This window comes from Cibotium barometz, chromosome 15 (genome assembly GCF_041138505.1).
Source record: "Cibotium barometz isolate CiBa-2024 chromosome 15, ASM4113850v1, whole genome shotgun sequence".
Lineage (NCBI taxonomy): Eukaryota > Viridiplantae > Streptophyta > Polypodiopsida > Cyatheales > Cibotiaceae > Cibotium > Cibotium barometz.
The window spans coordinates 3464543-3489963 of NC_141060.1; the positions used below are offsets into that span (position 1 = coordinate 3464543).

At 42.3% G+C, this 25421-nt stretch overlaps 1 protein-coding gene across 1 annotated transcript; it reads left to right on the forward strand.

Moving 5' to 3' along the window:
- Positions 1 to 664: 664 nt before the first annotated feature.
- LOC147630858 (putative serine/threonine-protein kinase PBL7) lies at positions 665 to 13591 on the forward strand. The gene is made up of 5 exons (XM_086809239.1): positions 665 to 1275; positions 1870 to 2060; positions 2136 to 2325; positions 2429 to 2820; positions 12224 to 13591. Exons 1-5 carry the CDS (start codon positions 1179 to 1181, stop codon positions 12734 to 12736), a joined length of 1383 nt encoding a protein of 460 aa, XP_086665365.1. The 5' UTR covers positions 665 to 1178; the 3' UTR covers positions 12737 to 13591.
- The last annotated feature ends 11830 nt before the right edge of the window (positions 13592 to 25421 follow it).

Genomic DNA, 25421 nt, shown 5'->3' on the forward strand with positions numbered 1-25421 from the left:
TTGGGGCCATCTGCCTTTAAATTGGCCCAGATGGTTGAGCTTGAGCCAGGTAGAGCCATTGTTGTGCAATGTGGGATCAAAAGGGCTCTAAAAATGCTAGGATCGTGTGTATGTGTGTGTGTGTGTACTACGTGTCCTAGTGCGGTGGGGTGTCAATGCTTAACCAATAGTTTTTGGCATTTTCCCTTGTGGGAAAGAGGCCCCATTTCCCTTATGTTTCCCTATATTGTTCAATATCACGAGCTTCTGCAGGTGAGGCTCCGCATACCTAGCTAGGTGTGGTGGGGGGCTGCCAGGCACCTAGCTAGGTATGCGGAGACTCGCCTGCTGTCTGTAGAAGCTCATGATGTTGTCGTAATCCGCAAAGTGGGAATTATAGTGGGAAAATGTTGAAAACTTCTTGTGTACGGTGGGGTGTGAATGCTTGGTTTTACAAAGGAAAGAGTGAACGCTTAACTCAAAGGTTAGGTAGAGGGGGGTAAAATCCTAGTCTCCCTAGGAATCAGGATGAGCAGAATTAGTTTATCTCCCTATACTAGGCTCTAAGATTATTTATTTCAATTTGCTCTGCTAGATGAGATAAGATATAATAATGGGGCTGTATAAAGAGACCTGCAAAGGAAGGACAACACTTGGATCCTACTAAGTGCCTTTTGTTTTGTGGTGGGGGCCTGTTTGCCCATGAGCTTCATTGGCTATGGCGCCCACTACAGCGAGCTCACATTTTCTCTACCGCGAGCTCCAATGGCGACTTGTCTCTGCTTCCAAACCCTAATGCAGCTACATTCTGCTTCTCTGCTGCAGCATCGCTACTGCTGCCGACACGCGAGCTCCTCATTTGCCCCTTCCTCTCAAGGTTTCCATAACCCTCGCCCCGAACCCAAACAGACCATTGCAGAGCTTTAACCCTAACTTAACCCTATGGGGCTCCCCGCACTTCAATTTAAGCAGCACGGTACTGGCTCATACCTCAGATTCGTTGAACTGCTGGTAGCTTTATACTTGTAGATCTGAAGAACCCATATCCACGTCAAGCTAGAAAGAAGGCCAATGCAGGCTAGGGAAAATGTGAGTTAGTTTGAAGAACTACATGACCTGTATGAGATAAGGGAAGCCTCAAGCATGTAGCAAGACCACATTGCGCTAGCCAGGATCTCCTTACCGTAAGTTGCTGCGGTATGGGCTGCTTTTCTTGTTTCAGACCTCAGGCGCTTGATGATGAGGATTGTGAGAAGACTGACAGTCAAAGAGATGGCCATTCAAAATCGCCCAGTGGTAAACCTTCAACCAGATCTACTGCATTGCATTGCATTAGATCAATAATATGGTAGGCACTCATTAAGAACACAGGTAGGTAGCTCTCTTTGATGGCATGATCACTGTGTTTTAATTCTACTTCAACAAGCAATCATTAAAATTGTCAGTTGTGAAAGCAGGACACACATTTGTGTGTGCACGTGTGCAAAGCTGTTGTCGAACGCCTGCACCCACATTAAAGAGGGCACAAATTTGTATGTGCTTTACTCCACTCATGTGAGCCACATTGTTGCTGAATGCAAACACATAGGCAATGCACGTCTAGCAGAGTCTAACGGTGTGCCACTGTGCTAGTGTAGGACAATGCCTGACAAACTACTCATGGTTTTGGGCTCTAGATTTTTGAACATGTTCTCTGAGCATGCACGTGTACATATTGTGACTCAATTTAATGAATGCGACCAGCATACTTGTTGCTTTAATTGCACATAAAATTGAAACAAAGCAGGCAGTACTGAAGATAAATACTGAAGCATTTATCTAATTGCAATGTCTATACAAGCTTGGAGCTGCTTTCTGTGCTTAGTTGCCCTTCATTGTTTTCTCGTCCAGGAAAGTTCAAGTCAAAAGACTCGTTTGATAACAAGAAGGAAAAGGATCCAAGCGGTACACGCCATATAGCTGCCCAGACTTTCACATTCAAGGAGCTTGCAGCAGCCACTAGAAACTTTAGAGCAGAGTGCCTCATAGGTGAAGGAGGTTTTGGTCGGGTTTACAAAGGCCGTCTTGACAGCACAAATCAGGTATGTAGATGTGGAATGGCAGGATTTTGGAATGGTACATCATGGAAGGAACATCGATAAATTTTTTTTTTGTAGGTAGTGGCTGTGAAGCAGCTTGATCGAAATGGCTTGCAAGGAAACAGGGAGTTTCTTGTGGAGGTCTTGATGCTTAGTCTACTACATCACCCTAATCTTGTGAATCTGATAGGGTATTGTGCTGATGGAGACCAAAGGCTTCTTGTCTACGAGTACATGCCACTAGGGTCATTGGAGGATCATTTGCACGGTAAGCTTGATGTCTTTTTCTTGTTTAATATGCTCTGAAACAAATCACAAGTATTTGCTGCAATTTTATCTGCAAAATAAGCAGAGTGCTTTGTTTTTTGCAGATCTTCCACCTGACAAGGAGCCACTTGGTTGGAACATTCGAATGAAGATTGCTGCTCGTGCAGCCAGGGGCTTGGAATATCTGCATGATAAGGCTAATCCGCCAGTAATATACCGAGATTTCAAATCTTCAAACATCCTGCTGAATGAAGATTATGACCCTAAGCTTTCTGATTTTGGTCTTGCCAAGCTGGGGCCTGTGGGTGATAAGACTCATGTTTCTACCCGTGTTATGGGTACTTACGGTTATTGTGCTCCAGAATATGCAATGACTGGCCAGCTAACCTTAAAGTCAGATGTTTACAGTTTTGGAGTGGTATTATTGGAGCTCATTACTGGTAGAAAAGCTATCGACAATGCCAGAGTTACTGGAGAACACAATCTGGTGGCTTGGGTAATGCTCTGCTTACACCCTCTCTTGGTCTTTGCACCTCCAGATTGAGAAAATCTAGGCATCATTGCTCTTTGCGTGCAAGGGTTGTTTCTTGCAGCTCATACTCACAACCGAGTGTGTTTGTGTAGCATATGTCCCCTCTTTTAATGCTTGCGCGCAAATATAAAGAACGTAGACTTTCTTTTGATGATTTAAATTTTGCTTAATTTCAAGATTAACAGGTTAGGAGTGTGAGGATGCATTGCATGCCTAGGGTTTTAAACCCAATCTATGCATTTACGTGCCTCATACTAAGGATTGGTGCCATATATGTGTCACTTGCACACTCTACTTGGGTGCCACGTAGACATGCTTATTTATTTCAGCCGCTTGAAGGCAAAGTTTGTGGACGAATATGGCCTCTTTGGTGCATATCCTAGAGCGCTGCAAGTGCCAAAAGGTGTACAAGACATGGACCACAGTTGGGATAGGTTTTGAACACAATGTGAACACTTTTAATGACATTACTGATGATTTTTGTGGTCTAAAAATTTATAGTCGACTTTAAAAACGCCCATAATTTGCCAACCACAAAGTGACTATAGAAGGGGTTATTGTGGTTCATTCTCATTCATTCAGAAGCATGGATTGTGGAGCCAACCAATGGGCAAGAGAGCCAAGGTAAGGGCAAAGCACTCCACAAGTCTGGATCAACAAGAAGTTCATCACGAAGTCGGTGTTCTTCAATAACGCAAAGTGAAGGAACTAAGAAGTTAGTTTATGCAAGTATTCATGGTCTAAGTATATATAAGTATTCATGGTCTAAATGTCACGTGCATCCCGCACTTGGATCCCACGTAGACATATCTGTACAGAAGGTGCAAGACTCAGAAGGTGCAGGACTCGGGATGGTAAATTGGCCCCATGTGAGCCCAGTCCGGGACGAGTCAGCCAGGGTTCTATCCCAGTCGTCCGAGGTCAGGTGTGCATTGTCCTGCACATGAGTCCAAGGTCAGGTGTGCATCGTCCTGCACATGAAACAGTGCCAGTCCGCGCTGTGAGTCTCCCTTTGGAATGATGTTAGTGATTTTGTGTATCTGGTATGGTACTGGATGTCAGACCATTGTGTAGATAGTTAGGGTTTGCTTATAGGAAAGGGCCCAGCCCATAGGGCTACCCCAAGTCCTTGTGTGGGCATGAGGATAGGGTAAACCACCCCCATGAGGGCCAAGAAGGCCTGGCTGTACCCACCAGCCATGGGAGGGCCATAGGAGTGCTTTAGGATAGTCCCAGGGCTCTTGCAAGGGTAACCAACTGGTTATCCAGCCTAGGGGACTGTAGGGCAAGTATGGGGGCAGCCCATAGAGGCTGCCGAGTCTCCTACACAGCAAGCGCCAGTGCCCAGCCCTGTTTTGCACATGCCGCTAATGCCCAGCCAGCCAAGGGAAAGAAGCGCAACACTAAATGATATTAATTGTTGTTTATTCCAGTCGTGGGAAGATTTAAAGACAGCCGCCTGGATTATAGTTGGCCGACTGCCTTTTATTGGTAGTATAAATAGTTGAGGCCCCAACCCATTGTGTTATCTCATAATTCACCAAGAGCTAAGGCAAACAAGGGCCAGGACAGCCAAGGAGTTGCTAACACAAAGAGGTGAAGGACTGTAGGTCAAGGGCAGAGTTATCTCAGCCAAGAAAGGTCAAGTTTCCTGTATTTTCTTTTCAGATTTACATGATTCTAATAAAACAAATACACCATTCGTGGTGGGGGCCGATATTTGGAGTGGAGCCTCCGGAAGTCTCCCCCACACATAGTGGATGGTCAGATTGCGCTCTGGAAAAGAAGTGCGTTTTCCTGCTATGGCGAGCTTCGACGACGAGAGAGAGACCAAGAACCTTGGGACCAGAGTGCATTGGGCAACCCAGCTAGGGTGCCAGGCTTGAGTGTTACAGATATGTTCTAGCAGATAATGCGATTGCCATCAGTCACAGGGGACGGAAGGGACGGACCGTTGGAACGGAGGGACGACTAGTCGGGACGGTTCAGGAACGGGGATGGCAGGGGACGGTCGGACGTCCCCTTGGAGGCGTCCCTCACAAGGGACGGTGAAGGAGACGGCAATAGGAACGGGGACGGCTGTGGGGGACGGCAGTAGGAACGGGGACGGCAGGGAGCCATTCTAGTCATGGGCCTTTAGCCTTGGCCCATAGGCCTTGAGCCTTTGAGGCTTTGGGCCTTGGCTTCTCTCTTGCCTCCCTGAGCCCTCTCTATAAGAAGACACACACACACACTCCCTCTCACACTTCAAGCTTTATCTTCACACACACACACTCTCTCTCCCTCAAGCAGCAAGCCTCAAGGGCCAAGGTCTCAAGTTTCAAGCTCTCACACAAGCAAGTTGTAGCCTCTCAAGACACACTCTCACACACTCTCTCTCAAACTTCACACACACACACGCACACACACACACACACACCCACCCATCCTCACACTCAAGTTCTCCCTCAACTTTCAAGGTTTAAGCCTCACTCACTCTCTCTCTCTCTCTCTCTCTCTCTCTCTCAAGCTATCAAGTGACAAGGAGGCATCCATCATCCATGGCATCCTCCTCGTGGCAGTGGCTCTTCAAGTTTCAACTACCCGTAGAAGGACGACGGGATGGACATGGTGGGATGAGGTCAATCACACCCCATCCCCTCATGGAGGTGGTGCACAGCCATGGACATGCAAGCTTTGCCCGTATAGGCGAGTGGGTGGTACTGACAAAGTAATTTTTAAGTGCCGTTCCTACCCTCGTCCCCGTTCTCTACATATGGCCGTCCCCCGTCCCCTGTCTCGTCCCCGTCCTCGTCTCCCGTTACCGTCCCCCATCCCTTGTGACTATGAATCGCATACCAGACGACCAAGTTGAAAGAGCAGAAGGCGCAGATCCAGGCTCTGGAAGAGCGTACCCGTTCTCCAACGTCGCGTTTTTCTTCTCCTCCTCCCTCTCCTTCCGAATCCCAGATTCCAGATCCTTGACACAAGGACCCTCTTGCGGGGTCACGACCGCAGTTGAGCTCTTTGCTTGAGTTGCAGATGCGTGCATTGAAGATCCGACAATGTGAAGACGAAGCCATGTGACGCATGGAACATGAGCGTTACCTCAAAGCTTTGGATGCCAGATTGACACCGGAGGTGCCCTCCAATCATTTTTCCGAGAAAATGAACTTCAGTAAGTATAATGGTAAACTCGACCCCACTACTCTTTATTCATGGTTGCATCAGTTTGAAGCTTACTTTGCCGCAGTTAGAAAGACATATACTAACAGAGTGATCTTAGCCACTTGGTACTTGGAAGATGAGGCCATTCCTTGGTGCACTCAGTGGACTCATGCCCACTCCAGATTAGGTATGGTAGCTTATGTGTGGGATGAGTTTGTCTGCGATTTTAAGCAGCGGTTTCTATCGCCCCACTACCTTGAGCGACTCGAACACGAGTTCAGGGGAGCGGGTCAAAACGTGCAACCAGTCCTTCAGTTTGCCAGTAGAATTTCGACTTTATGTTTGCAATTAGGCTTATTTGATTCGGACAAGAAAGGGCAGTTTTTGTATGACCTTGACACGCAAATTCAATGGGAGGTGTGTATGTTTAGGCCAACCACCTTTGAAGACGCACTCTTGCTTGCGCAGAGTGCAGAAATGAAGCATAATGGTGGCAAGCCCAAGACTTCCCAGCCTGCTACTCCCAAGGCTACCGCCTCGGGGAGAAAAGGCTAGAACCAGACGGGGTCTTCCCCAAGAGAGAGCACAGGAGTCTCTGGCTCCAAGAACTCCAACAATGCGTCTAAGCTTACGCCAGAACAAAAAGCAGAGGCAGGCAAGACAGGTGGCAAGTTGAGTGCTGAGGAGCTTTCTCAGTACAAGAAGGAGAGTAGATGTTTCTTGTCATACAAAAGGACATACTTAATGGGAGTGTCCTAAGAAGACTCCAAAGACCGCCGCCGCTGCCTCCACAGCTTCCGTGGTGAGTCCACCTCCCATCCACACCCCAGTAGTTGCCCCTAGTTCTTCAAATCCCAATGCTTCAATTGGAGCAATTATTAGCCGGGAGCTTGAAGATAAGCAGAACGGCGCCCATGACCAGGAGTATGAGTGCAACGAATTGCTCAAGTCCTTTGGCTACATAGGTGGCTAGAGAGTCGTTGTCTTGTTTGATAGTGGCAGCACGGAGGATGTGGTCACGGAATAGGCCGCTTGGCGTCCCCGTTTTGTCCTGACTTCGGTGGACAAACAAGTTGAGGGTTTTAGCACAGGCATGACAACGAGCGTCAAGTATGAAGCTCTAAGTGCTAATTTAGTTATTTAAGGCGTAGAATTTGTGCGTGATTTTATGGTTGCCCCTCTTGCTAGAGCAGACATAATTTTGGGTATTCTATGGTTTCAGAAGTTTCTTCCTGATGTCAAGTGGGACAAGCATATGTTCCAGATCAATCGGAATGTGTCAAACATCCCAGTGACCATTAACTGTGAGCCAGGAATTCCGAACTTTCCGCTCATAAGCCACTTGCAGGCTAAGCGAGCAGTCAAGAAAGGTGCACATTGTGCGATGATATACATCCAGACAGTCCAAACGGTGGCCAGTGCTTGCGAGAAGTACTCGGCTCTCCATGAAAAGTTCCAGAAGATTTTTCTTTGGGACAGTCTCCCTCCCCAGCTCCCCTTGTCCAGACCGGAGGTCCACAAGATTGATCTCTTCCCAGGCTCGGAACCCTTGAGCAAGTTTCCATATCGCCTTTCCAAGGCAATGGAATCGGAGTTGGACCGCCAACTCCAAGAATTGTTGCAATCTGGCTTCATCCGCCCCAGCTTGTCGCCATTTGCAGCCCCGATCTTATTTGTCAAGAAGAAAGATGGGTCTTCCCGTTTGTGTGTTGATTATCGTGCACTCAATAAGGTGATTATCAAGAGTAGATTCCCGATGCCTCGAATAGATTATATTCTGGAGAGGCTGAATGGAGCAAAGGTGTTCTCGAAACTTGATTTAAAGAGTGGATATCACCGGGTGAGGATTGTGGAGGGGGACTTCCCCAAGACAGCCTTCCGTACGGAACAGGCCCACTATGAATTTGTAGTCATGCCATTTGGCCTGACGAACGCCCCAACTACATTTAACCGCATGATGCGTGTTTTCCAAGATTTGATTGGAAAGTGTGTTCATATTTCTGGATGACATACTAGTATTTTTCGTTATGGTTGAGCAGCATGACATTGATGTGGAGAAAGTCCTTAGGTTGCTTTCCAACGAGTCCTACGTCAATGAAAAGAAGTCAGATATTTATTTGTTCCAGGTGCATTACTTGGGATACATAATTAGTGCAGAAGGCATTCGACTTGATCCGGCTAAAGTGGCCGAGATTGTCAATTGGGAAGTACCTCAGATAGTATATGACATCAGATCCTTTGTGGGTATATGCCAGGCATACTCCACCCACATAGACAAGTTTTCTGACCTCTCGGCGGATCTCACTGATCTGCTAAAGGGTGTGAAGACAAGAAGGCAACAGATTCGAATGACTCCACGAGCATTGGAGGCATTCAAGAACCTTAAGGTGGCCTTATCAGAAGCGCCTTGTTTAGCACTTGCCTTGTGGGATGAGCCATTTCAAGTGATCACTGATGCGAGTAACATCGCAATCGGCGGTGTGTTACAACAGAATGGTCATCCAGTAGCTTACATGTCTCGTAAGTTATTGCCCGCAAAGAAAAATTACTCAGCCTACGATCGTGAACACCTTGCAGTTATTCAGGCCTTGAAATATTGGAAACATTTTCTTTATGGCCATGACTTTGAGGTTCGCACTGGCTATCAGGCATTATGCTGGATTCAAACAATGCTAAGTGCATAGTGGAGTGACCGACAACACCGTTGGAGCCCGGTGGTACGATTGAGTACCTTCCAAGAAAGGCTAATCTAGTGGCGGATGCTTTGAGCAGGAAGAGACAAGTGACTTCGATTCAGACCACTAGACTCGATCTCGTTGGTACATGACTAGATGACATGAAGCACACGTACGCGGATTTCGAGGAATTTGGTACACAGTGGAAACATGCATTGGATGCCACAGGACCATGCCACTTTTTGATACGTGATGGTTGGCTTGTCTACAAAGATCGACTGTGCGTCATGAAGTTGTTCCGGGCAGCTCTTCTCCATGATGCCCATGACGCCATTACTGGTGGTCATAGGGGCATGAATTCGACTCTGGAGAAATTGGAACGGCAATATTATTGGCCAAAGATGAGGCGAGATGTGTTTATATATGTACAACGCTGTGATATTTGTGAAAAGGTGAAAGCTCCTCGTGGAAAGAAGATAAGGTTGTTACAGCTCTTGCCAATTCTTGAGGGTCCTTTCCAAGATATTTCAATGGACTTTGTCACGAATCTGCCTCCCATTCCGAGTAAGCGTAATACGCTGTGCTTAACTATTGTTGATAGATTTAGCAAATTTGTTATGCTTATTCCTTGCACAGCCAATGTGACCGTCAATGATGTTGCCCAGTTGTTTATTCGGCATTGGTATCCGATTGGTGGGATTCCTAGGACCATAGTGTCAGACTGAGATGCCAAGTTTACCAGTCATTTTTTGAGGGCATTGTTTGATAACTTCAGTACTAAATCGAATTTTTCCAGTGCATTCCACCCACAGACGGACGACCAGATAGAGATATACAACCAGTTGGCCTTTGATGTGCTGAAGTGTTATGTCCACGATCAGTAAGGTAAGTGGGAATATCATTTACCTTTAGTTCAAGCTGTTTTGAATGATTCTTTTTCTTCAGCTATTGACAGGACTCCATATGAGGCAGTGTTTGGAAGACCTTTCCAGTCGTTGTTAACCAGGACCTCGTCTTCAGTACCTGAAGCGAACAGAGTGACGGAGTCTTACCAGGAGATTTTAGAGTCAGTAAAAGATAGGTTGGCTAGAGCGCAAGAGGCCTACACTCGAAAGGCCAATAAAGACTGAAGGGATATGAAGTTTTCGGAAGGGGATTGGGTTTATCTTCGGATTATGAAGTAAAGGTTGAAACAGGTGGGCAAGCGATCCCCAAAGTTGTCTTTCAGGAGCTTCAGACCTTTTCCCATCCAAAAGAAGATTAATGAGGTGTCTATGGAGTTAAAGCTACCTCTGAGTTGGACTATGCACGATGTGTTTCACGTCAGTTGGTTAAAGCCATATGCAGGTCCGATCCCTTCAGAAGTTAAAGACGAGGCGGAACTAGATATTATTGATGAAGCAGAAGTTATGGTTTCAGAACAGCTCCTTTTGCACCGTTTCAAGCATGGCTCCGGGGGCCGAAGGCAAAGACAGTTCCTCACAAAGTTTCAGGACCGAGGGACCCACGAAGCGGTATGTCTTGTGACAAAGAGTTTTTCGAGGACTATCCGACGTTATTGACGGATTATTTGGAGGCTATGCAGCTTCTGTCAAGTTAAGCAGAAGGGGATGTCACGTGCATCCCGCACTTGGATGCCATGTAGACATATCTGTACAGAAGGTGCAGGACCTGGGATGGTAAACTGGTCCCATGTGAGCCCAATCCGGGACGAGTCAGCCAGGGTTCCATCCCAGTCATCCGAGGTCAGGTGTGCATTGTCCTGCACATGAGTCCAAGGTCAAGTGTGCATCGTCCTACACATGAAACAGTGCTAGTCCGCCGTTGTGATTCTCCCTCTGGAATGATGTCAGTGATTCTGTGTATCTGGTATGGTAGTGGATGCCAGACCATTGTGTAGATAGTTAGGGTTTGCTTATAGGAAAGGGGCCAGCCCATAGGGCTACCCCAAGTCCTTGTGTGGGCATGGGGACAGGGTAAACCACCCCAATGAGGGCAAGGAAGGCCTGGCTGTACCCACCAGCCATGGGAGGGCCATAGGAGTGCTTTAGGACAGTCCCAGGGCTCTTGCAAGGGTAACCAACTGGTTATCTAGCCCTAAGGGACTGTAGGGCAAGTATGAGGGCGGCCCATACAGGCTGCCCAGCCTCCTATGTAGCAGGCGCCAGTGACCTGCCCTATTTTGCACATGCGCCTGATGCCCAACCAGCCAACGGAAAGAAGCGCAACATTAAATGATATTAATTGCTGTTTATTCCAGTTGTGGGCAGAGTTAAAGACAGCCGCCTGGATTATAGCTGGCCGACTGCCTTTTATGGGTAGTATAAATAGTTGCGGCCCCAACCCATTGTGTTATCTCATAATTCACCAAGAGCTAAGACAAACAAGGGTCAAGACAGCCAAGGAGTTGCTAACGCAAAGAGGTGAAGGTGCAGTTATCTCAGCCAAGAAAGGTCAAGTTTCTTGTATTTTCTTTTCAGATTTACATCATTCTAATAAAGCAAATACACCATTCGTGGTGGGGGCCCCACAGAGGGTATTCGGGACCCAATACTATGTCCTCTCCTCTCCTCTCTTACTCTCTCTCGCGCTATTTTATGCACATCTTCATTTAGTTTAGTGCGTTAATTCTGTCGCGAAAAGTTTGTTAATTTTTGAGCATTGAAGCTACTGATCACCCCCGAAGCTTCTGCACGTTACACTAGATCTACATGCATAGTAGGAGTAGGCTAGGTTAAGAGCTCTCTGTCTTATCCTTCTCTCTACTCTTCAAGTTATGGGTATGTGATTTTTGTTATTCCTTTATATTTTGCGTTAAATCACACTAGTAAGCACACTTCAGCCCCAATAGCTTGTCACAATAGGCTTGGATTGGCCTCTTAGCTTTTTGGTGCATGTGTTGGTGTGAGGTGTCAGGGCTGTTGTAACATAGTCATTCTATGAAGGTGCGATGGGACACACAACCAGGGCAGAACTTCAAAAGCAAGACTAGCAATTCCCAACGTTTGGTAACAAGGGCTTTATGGTAGTCACTTTTTGAACCACTTAGAATGGAGCGTCGTGCCACGAGTATATAATATCCACGTTCCTAAAAGGTGAATTTAGGCATGATCCTGGATTCATCTAGGTATATGACTACCAGAGATATAACATGTGCGTTCCTAAAAGGTGAATTTGGGCATGATCTTGGATTTGTGTGTATTGAGCAACGTAGATTCTTCATCATCTTTTTCCCACAAAGTGACTTGATTAGTGTGCATTTTACGCTGCAATGGTCCTTCTTGATGTGAAAATTACTTCGTCTGTATGTGTGTGTGTGGGTGTGCGGATTTGTGTGTGTTGAGCAATGTAGATTCTTCATCATCTTTTTTCCACAAATTGACTTGATTAGTGTGCATTTTACGCTGCAATGGTCCTTCTTGATGTGAAAATTACTGTGTGTGTGTGGGTGTGTGTGGCTTATACTGATATTCCTTTACATTGTCTATAGGAGGGTTTTACTTTTTGGGAATTCCTATGGAGCTAATCTTGTGTATTGACTGTAGGCTCGCCCACTGTTTAAAGATCGAAGGAAGTTTCCGTACATGGCGGATCCATTGCTTCAGGGCCAGTATCCAATGCGAGGTTTATACCAAGCTCTTGCCGTTGCGGCCATGTGCCTCCAAGAGCAGGCTTCGACCAGACCTTTAATTGGTGATGTCGTGACGGCACTAACATACTTAGCGTCTCAAACGTACGATCCCTCCATTCATTTGGTCCATAGTAACAGATTTGGGCCTTCGCCCAGCCGCGACAAGAAGGAGAGGGAGAGAAGAAGCTCAGAAGATCATGGCGTGCCAAGAACATCTCGGCAGAGTAGTCTAAAATCTCCTCGCAGGCAGGATTCGCCGGACACACATTTGACGCGATTTTGGAATGGTGCGTCGGAAGATGTGGGGTCTGGGAGGAAACATCACTATGATGATGATGATGGTGAGGGTAATGAAAGGGCAAGCCCTGGGTCAGGTGGTAGAACTCCACGGAGACTACACAGAGCGTCCTCACCACACTTCATATGATTGAGTTGGCGTGATTATCTACATATAGCTGGATGATGATGATGATGATATATATATATATATATATGAGTACCTCCTCAGGACATGGTTGGTTATCAACATATAGGTGGCTGGTTATCCAAATGAGTACCCCCTCCCCTGTCTACATGGGTCCTCGTCGAAAAGCTGCAATGCCATAATGTCTAGTTCGCGTGCGCTCTTCTGAAATGTAGCCTTTTAACCATCCAAAGTATGATAAAGAACAGAGCGTGCGCAGCTTGCGGTCGTTGGTTGGTGCCTAAAAGGGGAAGCTGCCGGTGTGTGCGGCCAGGACGGCTATTTTATGTAAATGTTGCGGCTGTAAAATCTTGGCGGTAAGTCGTAGATGACTACACCGGCAGAAAACTGGGAAATCTTGGAGGTTAATGCCAATCATTTTTTTTTTTGTTCCTTACGCTCATTGGAGTGTGCTCTGCACCTTGGGGGCTTTTACATATTGTTTGTTTAAAGATCTCCATTTTCCATTCTCGCCATTCGGGCTCAGAATTGAAGGCGTATCCTCGTTATCGATTCGAAGGCGAAAATGAAACATACATATAGCTTTCATTGCGCATTTACGGATCAGCCTCTCATGCCTTCAAATTTTAGCCTTGCTCATGATCCTTCATGCCTGCACACAAGGTGGTGTAGTACAATAATATGATCATTATCAACATTAATGGCCAACAAGCTTTAGAGAGGCAAGAATGCCACCCCTCACTACATTGTTTTATGCCTATTTTTGTCTCTGAGACATGATGGAGGCAAGGATTTTTGGTAGTGCATATGCCCTATCAACTATCTCTTTGGTGCTTTAATTCTTTCTACTTATTATGATCCCTTGTTTGCCTTGCATCTCCGGAGGTTTGATAGAAAGGCCCTTGTGTGAATATATGCTCTATTATGTGTGTGTGCACGTGTGTGCGTGTGAGCATATCTTGATACTGAGTTCTATACCAACTATTAGGGCATTGACAATGTAAGTGGGGATGTTGTACTATCTAGTCTATACTATGCATAATGGGCTCGATAGTAATATATATAGTCTTGTGGATGACTATCATGAATATATAACATGTACCTTTTTAAAAGGTGAGTTTGGACATGATCTTGGATGCATCTAGATATATGAGGATTTCGCATACTAACATTCTACATTTTTTTTGGTTCAATGTCCCTTGTGAGATAGTATGGGGAAGCTTTGGGTATAACTAAGGGGTCAATAATACCCAAATGGATGTCATTTTCATCTTTGTGTGATATGTTGATTTAGGTGCTTCGAATCACATGACAAGTCATGGTGAGTTGTTCAAAGAAATGAAGAGTCTTAAAAGACCAAGTTTTATTGAAACAGGGGATGATACTGCTCATCCGATTGATCATGTTAGAGATGTGCCATTATCTATGCAGGATGGTAAGGTGAAGTACCTTACAGATGTACTTAATGTTTTGAACATTACAAAGAATCTCGTTTTTGTTGGTCAGCTGATTGAGCAGGGTTTGTAGGTCCGATTTAACCTTAATGGTTGCTATGTAGAAGACTTTAAAGATAAGTGCAAGTTGGTTGCAAAAAGTAACAGAGTGGACAGAATGTCTACATTGAATGTAAATATGCTTGAAGTGAGTGTCGTAATGTTTTCAAATAGTTCAGGAGCTGCAGATACAAATATTTGGCACAAAAAAATTAGGAATGTAAATGTGCAAAGAATGAAGTCTATGTAGACTAAAGAAATTGTGACAAGATTGCCTAAGTTTAAAGTTGAAGGTATGCGGAAAGTATGTGAAGCATGTCAATTTGGAAAGGAAACAAAGCATGTATTTTCACATGACAGAAATGTGAGCAGAAATGTACTAGATGTTGTGCATTCAGATGTATGGGATCCTACGAAGACTGTCTGGCTGACTGCAGATATTACGTAACATTCATTGATGACTACATGAGAAAAGTGTGGATGTACTTCATGAAGGAGAAGAGTGAAGTGTTTACTCATTTTTCAAAATTTCAGAGTGATGGTTGAAAAACAGACAGGAAAGAATGTGAAGTACTTAAGGTCAGATGGGGGGGGAGAATACTTCTCCGACGAGTTCTCTGAATTCTTGCGAAAGAATGGCATTCAGAGATAATTTATATATAAACACACTCAGCAGCAAAATGGAGTTGTTGAGCGAAAAAACATGCACATTACAGAGATACAAGCATTGATGGGGCAGAGAAGAATATCTACAACAGTTTATATCATGAGCATGACTCCTACTGCAGCTATACATAATGTAACGCTAGAGGAGAAGTTTACTAGCAAGAAACTTAACTTCTCACTTGAAAGTTTTTGGATGTATTGCAGATGTGTATGTGCCAGATGAGTTGCGTACCAAGCTGGATCCAAAGGCAGAAAAATATGTGTTTATTGGGTATTTTTTCGAGTAAATGAAATATAGATGTTATAATTTTGTTACACGTGAATTAAGGGTAAGCACGGATGTTGTATTTGATGAGATGAGTAGCTGGTATGTTGCTGAAAAAGATGTTTGGTCTCATGTAAGTGAAAATGTGGTTGCACAGAATGCAAGTCAGCAACAATCACAGTTATTGAGTGGACCAGGAGAATCCTCATCCAACGGTTATGTTGATAGGCCATGAAGTGGCAAGCTGCATCATAATACCAATCCTGAAAATGTAGTTGGTACATCACATAAAGGCAAGGAGAAAATGGTTGAGCTCCTTGGTATACCTGATATTTGTGCAGGGCATTCTCTTGTTGATGGAGATTTCAGTGACTCGGAGATGAGCCTTGATGAGGAGCTTAGGATTCCAGTAATGAGGACACTTGGTGTGAAGAAGGCTATGGAAGCCATGAATGCAAAAGTTGTGCAGGTTGTAGAACCCATATGTTTTGATGAGACTATTGGAAATGTGTGTTGGGAGAAAGCTATGGATGAGAAGATGGATGCATTGTATGGAAATGAGACTTGGGATTTGGTGCCATTGCTTGAAGGCGAGAAAGCTATTGGTTGTAAGTGGGTGTATAAGGTGAAACATAATAGTGATGGTAGCATTCATTGGTATAAGACTAGATTGGTAGCCAAAGGATATGCGCATACATGGGATTGATTATGAGGAGACATTTGTCTCAGTTGCAAAGATGGCAACTGTGAGTTGTGATTGCGGTGGCTGTAACTAAAGACTGGTTTTTACATCAAATGGATGTAAAAGATACGTTCTTGCATGGTGACTTGCAAGAAGAGGTGTATATGGATCAGCCATCAAGTTTTGAGGATATAATTTACTTAGAGTATGTATGTAAGCTTCGTAAGGCCTTGTATGGGTTTACATCAAATGGATGTAAAAAATACGTTCTTGCATGGTGACTTGCAAGAAGAGGTGTATATGGATCAGCCATCAAGTTTTGAGGATATAAGTTACTTAGAGTATGTATGTAAGCTTCGTAAGGCCTTGTATGGGTTGAAGCAAGCTCCACGAGCATGGCATGACAAGATTGCTGAGTATCTCATCACTATTCGTTTTCATATGGTGGCAGATGCAGATCACTCCTTGTATGTGCATAAGACTGATAAGGGTATTGTGATCATCACCATATATATAGATAATCTTATTGTTAGGGGTGACAACTTGGATGAGATTGAGGATGTGAAAAGTCTTCTCAAAAGGAAGTTTGAGATGAAGGATTTGAGAGATTTACGCTACTTTTTGGGAATTGAGGTCATTCACACATCTGAGGATATTTGGTTGTCACAGAGACAATATATATTGGACATGTTGGCCAAGTATGGGATGACTGATTATAAGTCAATCGCAGTGCCATTAGACCAAAATGGCAAGCTTAGTGTGGATGTAGGTTATGCGTTGGGAGGATTCACTATGTACAGGAAGATTGTGGGGAGTTTGATCTATGTTACGATCAATAGGTCAAATTTGAGCTACGCTGTTGGCTTAGAGAGCCAGTTTATGTAGGTTCTTCTGCAAACCACATCTTGACAGTGCCACACATGCTTCGGTATTTAAGGGCTACTGTTGATTATGCATTGTTTTATACAACAGGTGTACCATTGGGAGCTATTGGGTACACAGATGCAGATTGGGCAGGTAGCACCTCAGACAGGAGATCTACTAGTGGATTTATGTTTTTATTGGGGAGTGCTATTGTGACATGGAGTTGCAAGAAGCAGCCCACAGTTGCCTTGTCGAGTACAAAGGCAGAGTATAAAGGAGCTGCGGTGGCAGCATGGGAGGTAGCTTGGTTACGCAAGCTACTTGCTGATTTGGAGTTACATATGGAGAGAGGTTGTCATATATTGTGACAATCTTAGCAATATACAGTTGGCCAAGAATCCAATTTTTCATACATGGACAAAACACATTGAGGTACATTACCACTTCATCAGAGAGAGTCTTGGCAGGCGACATCGACTTGGCCTATGTCAACACACAGGATCAGGTCGTTGACATCTTCACGAAGGCCTTGGGAGCTGAGAAGCTCCACAAATTTTGAGATATACTTGGAGTTCATGAGCTGGAGTTGAGCTTGAGAGGGAGTATTGAGATGTCAAGCTCAACATGAGCTGACACTCACGAGGTGCCTGCTCGACATTTATATCATTAGGGTGGATTTGGTAGCTGGCACTAACATATCTTCGCCAGAGATTCTACAGAAGGACTACACCTAGTCCACATCCACCCACTCCTCTTAGCGCGTTCACATTATAGATCGCTTGTATATACTCTATTATGTGTGTTAGTCACTTTATCTCTTGTAGACCTCTTTTGTTGTGTGAAGAAGAAGAATTTTTAGTCCCTTACCTTGTATGTTCTCTTTTAGGGTTTTTGTGTGTGTACTTGCAAGAGCTCAAGCTCTCTTCTCTCTTCTCTCTTGTATCTTTTTAGCACGCACGCGCGCGCGTACACACACACACACACATACACACACACACACACACATGTATTAGTCTACTTATAATCAAATATCAAGTTCATAAACTCATAAATGCAAGGCTTTATGTTTACAAGAAGAAAAGTAATATTCCAAGGAAGGGCACACTCCTTTCGTCTTTGATTTTCTTTTGAGAGAAAGTGTGCCAACTCTCCACCCAACATTAGAAAGAAATAACACATTCCTTTCATCTTTGATTTTCTTTTGGGAGAAAGTGTACCAATTTACATTAATGCTTGAGTAAGTGTAGTTATATTTTGAAGTGAGAAAGGTTACATTTTAGAAGGCAGGAGACTTTGAAATTTAAAAAAACAAATTGTAAATCCCATTTACAAATGATTTCTAGCCATTTGTCAATCAGATTATTATATAAATAATAGTTCACGACATAATCATACACTTCTTCAGTTCTTTTTGTAGCATTTATCCAATTGTATAAGGTTCTCATCTTGTTGTGCATGTGATAAGGATCAATTTTTGGAATAATTTTTTTAGACTTCACACTGATAGCTTTTACTATATTTTTAGAGTCGGATTGTGCTAGCACAATCATATCATTTGGTAGTACATGCCTCTCGAACACCTCCTACATGTACCTTACAACCAAAAGTCCACAATTGGCAGCCATTGATACATAACGACAAGCATATGCATTTCTTTGTACAAGGGTATATGTCTTAAGGGTATATGAAACAATTGGCTAAAAATTCTTAAGGTTTAAATACGACCAAATAATACAAATAAATGTAAGAAAAAAATATGTTTCATCCTTGTATCCTTTCATTTAATTATCATGAAAGACATGAAGTGTTCTTTATTATCTTAGTCATGCTTGATTTCTTAATTACTTAATATGGACATTTGTTTCTCTTGCATGCATGATTCTCTTGTAACACAAGAAGACCATAAGAAGACGGCGTGCACACATGGTCGTTGATCTCTCTAATTTTATCAATATATACATTTTTCCATCCTGCATGAAAGATGATCGTCTCGTAGTGGCTCCTCTCATGAAGATGAGCACATGAAGATGATGTGCACACATGGCCACTGATCTCTTTGCACTTTTGTGCAATCATATTAAAGAGCTCTTATTTCATGCGGGGATGGTCACTGAGTGAGCTTGGTGGAGCGAGCTTTTTTGGGATGTCCTCTCTCTCTACTCGAACAATCTCTCTCTAACTATTGTCACCACCACCACTGCCTAACCTAGCCCAGCCTAGCTCACACCACCCTCTCTCTCCTTCTCCCACCCTCTTCCATCCCCCTCTCTCTTCCCTCCCTTTCCCTCTCTCCTTCTCTCTATAGGACAGAGAGTGTGGTGTGGGCTATATCCATCTCTATATCCTCCTCTTTCCTTCTCCTATCCTCCTTCTCTCTCTCTCCCTTTCACTCTCCCACCCTCTCTCTCTCTTTCTCTCCTCTCTCCCTCCCTTTCACTCTCCCACCCTCCCTCTCTCTCTCCTCTCCACCCTCTTCCCTCTCTTTCTCTCCTTGTTCCACCATCGTCCAGTCCACACCACCCTCTCTCTCCTTCTCTCACCCTCCCTCCCTCTCTCTCCCTCCCTTTCACTCTCCCACCCTCCCTCTCTATCCTTCTCTTACCTCTTATCCTCCTATCCTCATTCCCTCTCTCTCTCTCTCTCTCTCTCTCTCTCTCTCTATATATATATATATATATATATATATATATATATATATATATATATATATATATATATATATCCTCTTCTCCCTCTCTATCCTTCTCTCACCTCTTATGTCTGTTTCCTCTCTCACTCTCTATATCCTCCTCTCTCTCTCCTCCTCTCTCTATCCTTCTCTTGGCTCTCTCTCTCTCTCCTCCTCTCTCTATCCTTCTCTTGGCTCTCTCTCTCTCTCTCTCTCTCTCTCTCTCTCTCTCTCTGTGTCTCTCTATCCTTCTCTTACCTCCTATCCTTCTTCTCTTTGCTAACTGTTGAGTCTTTCTCTTTGCTCACTCTCACCGTCTTCTCTCTGTCCTTCTCTTTGCTCTCTCTCTCTCTCTCTCTCTCTCTCTCTCTCTCTCTCACACACACACACACACACACACACACACACACACACACACACACACACATACACACACACAAACTCCTTCAGTTTTTTTTTTGTTGACTCTTAAGAGAAAGGGGGAGACAATAAGATTTGGAAGTGAGGATTATAGTAAGAGGCAAGGGTCAAATTTATAGATACACAAAAGCAAAAGGCAAAAAGTTAGTTTGCATGGTTATCCACTAAATTTAGAAAAGTAGATGCATGTCTTTTTCTTAAATTTAGAAAAGTATATGCATGGTTTTTCTCTAAACTTAGAAAAGTAGATGTATGTCTATCTGCTTTTTTTATATAAAAGTAGATGAATGGAATGAACATATTCAAGGCATTGTCATATAACCATATTAGTTGTCTTGCTAAAACATTAAAAAAATAAAAAGTAAATAGTCCTTGCTAGTAGATAATTGAGACATCATACATTTTATTATTGCAACATGAAGGATCTTTCAAAACTACAGTACAATGTCATCACAACACTACTAGGTCCTGTTCACATTGTTCTGCTACTATTGAACATTCTCAATAGGTCCTTCTTTTTTAGAGTGGGTTGATGTATAAACATATTATGGTTCACATCTAATCCAAAGATACGCAAATATACAAAGTAAAGGTGCTTGCATGCATAATATGGTCGTCCAGCACCTATCTTGATTTGAAAATCGAGACATGTGCATGATGGATTCTTTCCCATAGTCACCTGGTAATTTTTATTGCGTACTATTGATTCCTCAGTCTCAATTACAAACACTTTCATTTTTCGACCTTAATGACCAAATTCTCATCAAAGGCCATAGCCGTACTTGAAATTATCGAATCTATTCTCTTGGCTATCATATCTGATATGCTACTTTTGTAGCTTGTTGATCATTGGTCTACATCATTTGCATCCTGACATTGTCCGTTTTGCAACACAAACCCACCAATCTCTAATTCTCGGATCTCATTCACAATGATGGGGTGACTCTCTTGGCATAGACTGCTACGTACACTGTGTCACCAAACATGTCCACCAAAAAAGCTTTAGCAGCCTCTTGAAGAGCTTCTAAAGCTACTATTGTCCATCGTGTGTGGCAGCCTGCCGACCCGTCGATGCCATTGAGATATCCGGATCGCATTCAAATCATCCATGATCTCCCTAATGAGGCGATGAAAAGGTCTCCTCGAGATTAGAAGGTCTATCATCTTCTGATACTTTCTTATTTCTTAAAGAGCGACGATGCTAGGTCTCCACCGACGTTTGCGATGTACGGACAGTGTTGGGGGCGTGACCTTCACGGGATCAATCCTCATGGCAGTCTACTTGGTGCAAGCCATGTTCTTGAAGAAGATAAAACAAGAATAGAATAAAAATGAAAGACTCTAAACTTATATTTATAACTTCAAAAATTAAAATTATAACTTATATTTATATTTTTATAGAATGAAAATAAATAACTCTTAAAATTTTAGTAATTTTTATTATATTTAGAGTTTTTCAACATCTCACTAATTCTCTAGGGTTTCTAGAACTTCGTTCCATGTTTAAAGTAATCTAATTTTTAGAGTAATTTTTATTATATTTTTTTAGTAAAGATAAAAAATTTAAACTTATTGAAATTTTATACACTTATAGTCTTTCATGCATACATGTGTGAAAAATCCTAAATCCATATGAGGCTTGTGAACAAAAAAATAATGCTTTCGATAAACTTGAAAAACTATACGAGAGAAAAAGATAATAACACCCAAGATATTGAGAAAGAAACATCAAATCGTACTTGTATTAAAAACACTTCTCATAAATTACAAGTACATTGAAACACAGGTTTACAACACATTATATGAATTACTCAAATCATATTATCCATGTTCAAACTGAAGGTATCGCCATTATTACGAATCCTTCATACAAGTCTCAAATCCTTGTCTCCATAAGAGTGATGCGCTTTGCATGAATAGCTGCCAACTAACCATCATGCATGAGGTCCACCGAATATGCCTCAGTTGCTTCTTGAAAAACTAGCAACGCTTGGGTTGATCATCGCTACATATTATTGATTGTAGAACTAAGTCTTGCATAGAACCTATTACGAGACATTCGCTGGAGATCTTGCAATATCTCTCTCACACCAGTCTTGCAAAATGGCGCCCTCGGTATGATTAAGTTTGTACTTTTTTTATACTTCCTTATTTCTCGAAGAACAGCAGTGCCTGGTCTCCATCGACGCTTCTTGTGATGTGGCGGATGTGGATGCGTTATACCTGTAGTAGTGCCTCTTAGATTGTCAGATTGAGTTCGCTCACTATCAGTCTCCACCATTGGTATATTGACCTGGGGGTGTGTTGGGCGAGTCTTAGTAGGGTTCCTCTTAGCAGTTTGCTTGGTGCGTACCATGTCTTGAAAGCTAGAAGACTATAAAATGTAAATGTCTCACCACTTATAAGTAATAGTTTAGTCAGCTTTAAAAATAACACAATTGTTCACACACAAGTATGCATATACTCACACAAAATCACTTAATATTATGGTTATAGTTAGTGAGATTATGGGTGATATATCACATTGGTTTACAAGATCTATGTGAAAGCCATTTTGTTTAGTAGAGTAATACTTGTATCAACAAAAATATTACAGAGTTTCAACTTGCATTTGCTTATTTTGAAACACTTGACTCTCGGGTTTTTCACTTGCTTCCCTCTCTTTCTTGAGTTCTCAACTATTCAGCATGTTTCTCTCTACCTGATGAATTCTCAAACCGTGCCTTTCTAACCTCACATATGACTCTATGTATTGCTTGTGATCCATTGGACAACATAGGTTTCTTCTCCTCCAACCTTATTACTATCTTTCTATACCACTATAGAAGTAATTGTTTCATTGGATTGACATCATAGATTCCACCTCCATGAGTAGTTGTCTTTTGGAAAGCACATCGTGCTTGCCAATGAGATCGCTCCATGCCAGGCATGCCAGCCGAAGGTTGGCGAGAGGATGGCCCTGATTCTGCATAATCAGGGCCATCCTCGCCCGCGTGCCAACCTTCAGTTCGCATGCCTGAAGAGCCTCGATGCATGCCAGATTTCATGTGTGGTGTCCCTAGGCCCTTGAGGCCCCACACAAACAATTTCAACTCGTTTAAAAATATTTTTTTCATGTAATTGTATTTTAGAATAATTTTTTATATTTTATTTTTGCATGTAAATATTTTCTTCATGAAATTATCTATGTCGATGAGTTTGCATCAAGAGGAGCTTGTGGAACAAGGGGTGGCAACAAGTAGAGGAAGACTCCAGGATGCAGCTTTGAAGGAGTATATTGGCAGATCTTCCAAGACATCATTGTCTTTCACAAAGTATGCTCCTCTGATGGACAAGTCTCTCTCATGAAGATCAAGGCTTTAACAAAGGGTGCTACCATTCAAGTCCATGCCTGTGACATCAAGCTTAGAGAAGGTGGTGCTTGTAGTGCTCCAAGCTCCTATATTTATTCGAAGCTCAGCGTGGAGGGAAGATTCACTCACTTGTTGGCCTAGGCCTTGCTACTGGGAAGATTGATCTTCATGCTATCCAACTTGAGCTTGGAGAAAATTTTGTTGTAATTTCTTCACTTAAAGCTCCTACTACTGAGCCTAGTACTAAGAGGCGCAGAGTTTAGGGTTTTTGTACTTTCTTCTATGTCATGATGTAATAGTTTCTATATTAATAAAAATATATTGTCAAAGTTTTGTTGTATTCGTGCAATCAACAAATAATATTTAATCATTACTTTGAAATTGAAATCACAATACAATTATGATTGCCAGATATAATCAAGTAGACACTTGGCAAGGATCAAAAAATATATCTTCATTAAGTAAAGCATTTACATCATGATCACATGAGATTACATTGTGGCATATACATGAGATTACAAGGTCTCCCTAAATCTGTGGCTCATCACCATAATCTTTCCTTCACTTTCGCATGAGTAGCTTCTATTTCTTGTTACATATTATTATTATATTATATTATTATTTGCACTTAAATATATACTTAAAGTTATATTTATTTTTATACTTATATCCATAGACTTAAAATTAATGACACTTTATTAAAATATAAGAAATCATAAATTATATTTATATTTCTAGGATAATTAATTATATTATTATTTACACTTATATATATATTTATACTTATATTTATAATTATACTTACTTATACTTATCTTTATTTTCTTACATATTAATGGGTTCAAAACACACTAGCCTTAAAAAATCACTACAATTTATGAAAATGAAATAAAATTAAATTTACAACACTTTTAGAGAAATAGTTTTTAATATTTACTTGGAAGAATAAAAATTACATGGACTCTATAATTTCAAGGATGTGTGGAGCAACACACTGCTTGCATATTTTACAATGTTCACTTCGACTCCCAAGCTTCCTACCATCCAGTTACTTGAAATAAAAATTATAAGGGGGATCATTGGACATGAGTTGGATTTTCTGCCTCAAAAAACTAAGGGGCCAATGACTTTCTACATTAATGCTAAAAGGTTCATGACCCTCCCAAAGAATTTTCACATCAATGAGTGATGAATGCGTGTCATCTTACATGTCTTGGTCCAAGCTGAGAGCCACTTCTCTCGTAGAAGTCGCCACCTTCTATACTTGAAGCGAATGCACAAAGTTTGTCTTGCAATGAAGTACCTATCATAAAAAACAAACAGCCAACATAAAAACAACAATCAACAATCAACAATTAACAATCAACAACAAACATAAAAATATAAATGTCTTGCATAACAATCAATGATCTCGGTGTCTTACACAATGAAGTACTTATGAATAAAAACTATAAATAATTAATAGCAGTGTAATATTACCTAAAGGTAACATGCAACACAATGATTCTACACTCAATGATATCATCATGGTGAGTTCTCTCTTAAGATGCCATGACTCATCTAGTAATTGAGTCATTCAATCCTCAGATGGGCACTTGCATTGATACGTAATCTTAGTTTTCTTTACTACTTCATAGGATCTAAACAAACCAAATGGTACAATCCAACTTAGATGCACATATCTAGAGCATGTGGAGGGTTTCATGGCAGCATGAACATCAGTTTTTATCTTTAATCTGCATGCTTTCTGACATGTCTAAGCTAGGATTATACCATTCTTGGCTAGACAACAGTGGTAGTGATATGTACTCCAAGCTATGTCTCTCCACAATATATGTGGAATCATAAAAGTAAACATTCTGAGATGCCAATTTGCTTGCACTCTTGTTGTCATAGATCAAGGCACCTATCACTGCATGTAAAACATTTAGTTTTTCACTTAAGCACTCTATATTTTGTCATTCATGCAGAGTTGATGGATATAAAGCTACAAGCAACAAACATGCTTGTATTAAAACTCTATCTAATAACCATGGACTCAAAGCACAAGAATACAAAGCAGAGAGATATAAATTTAATGTTAGGCTTATGTCTCACACTGAAGTTATCATGATGCACTCGAATCTCTTTGTGCATATAAACATGCTGAATGAAAGTCTCTGTTATTGTACCATTGGTGCATCTCCTGAACTCTATGATTCTACCTTTCCATTGTTTGTTGGGATCTAAATATTACATCTTTGAGCTTGACCTTGAAACTCCCACGAGTACTTGGTC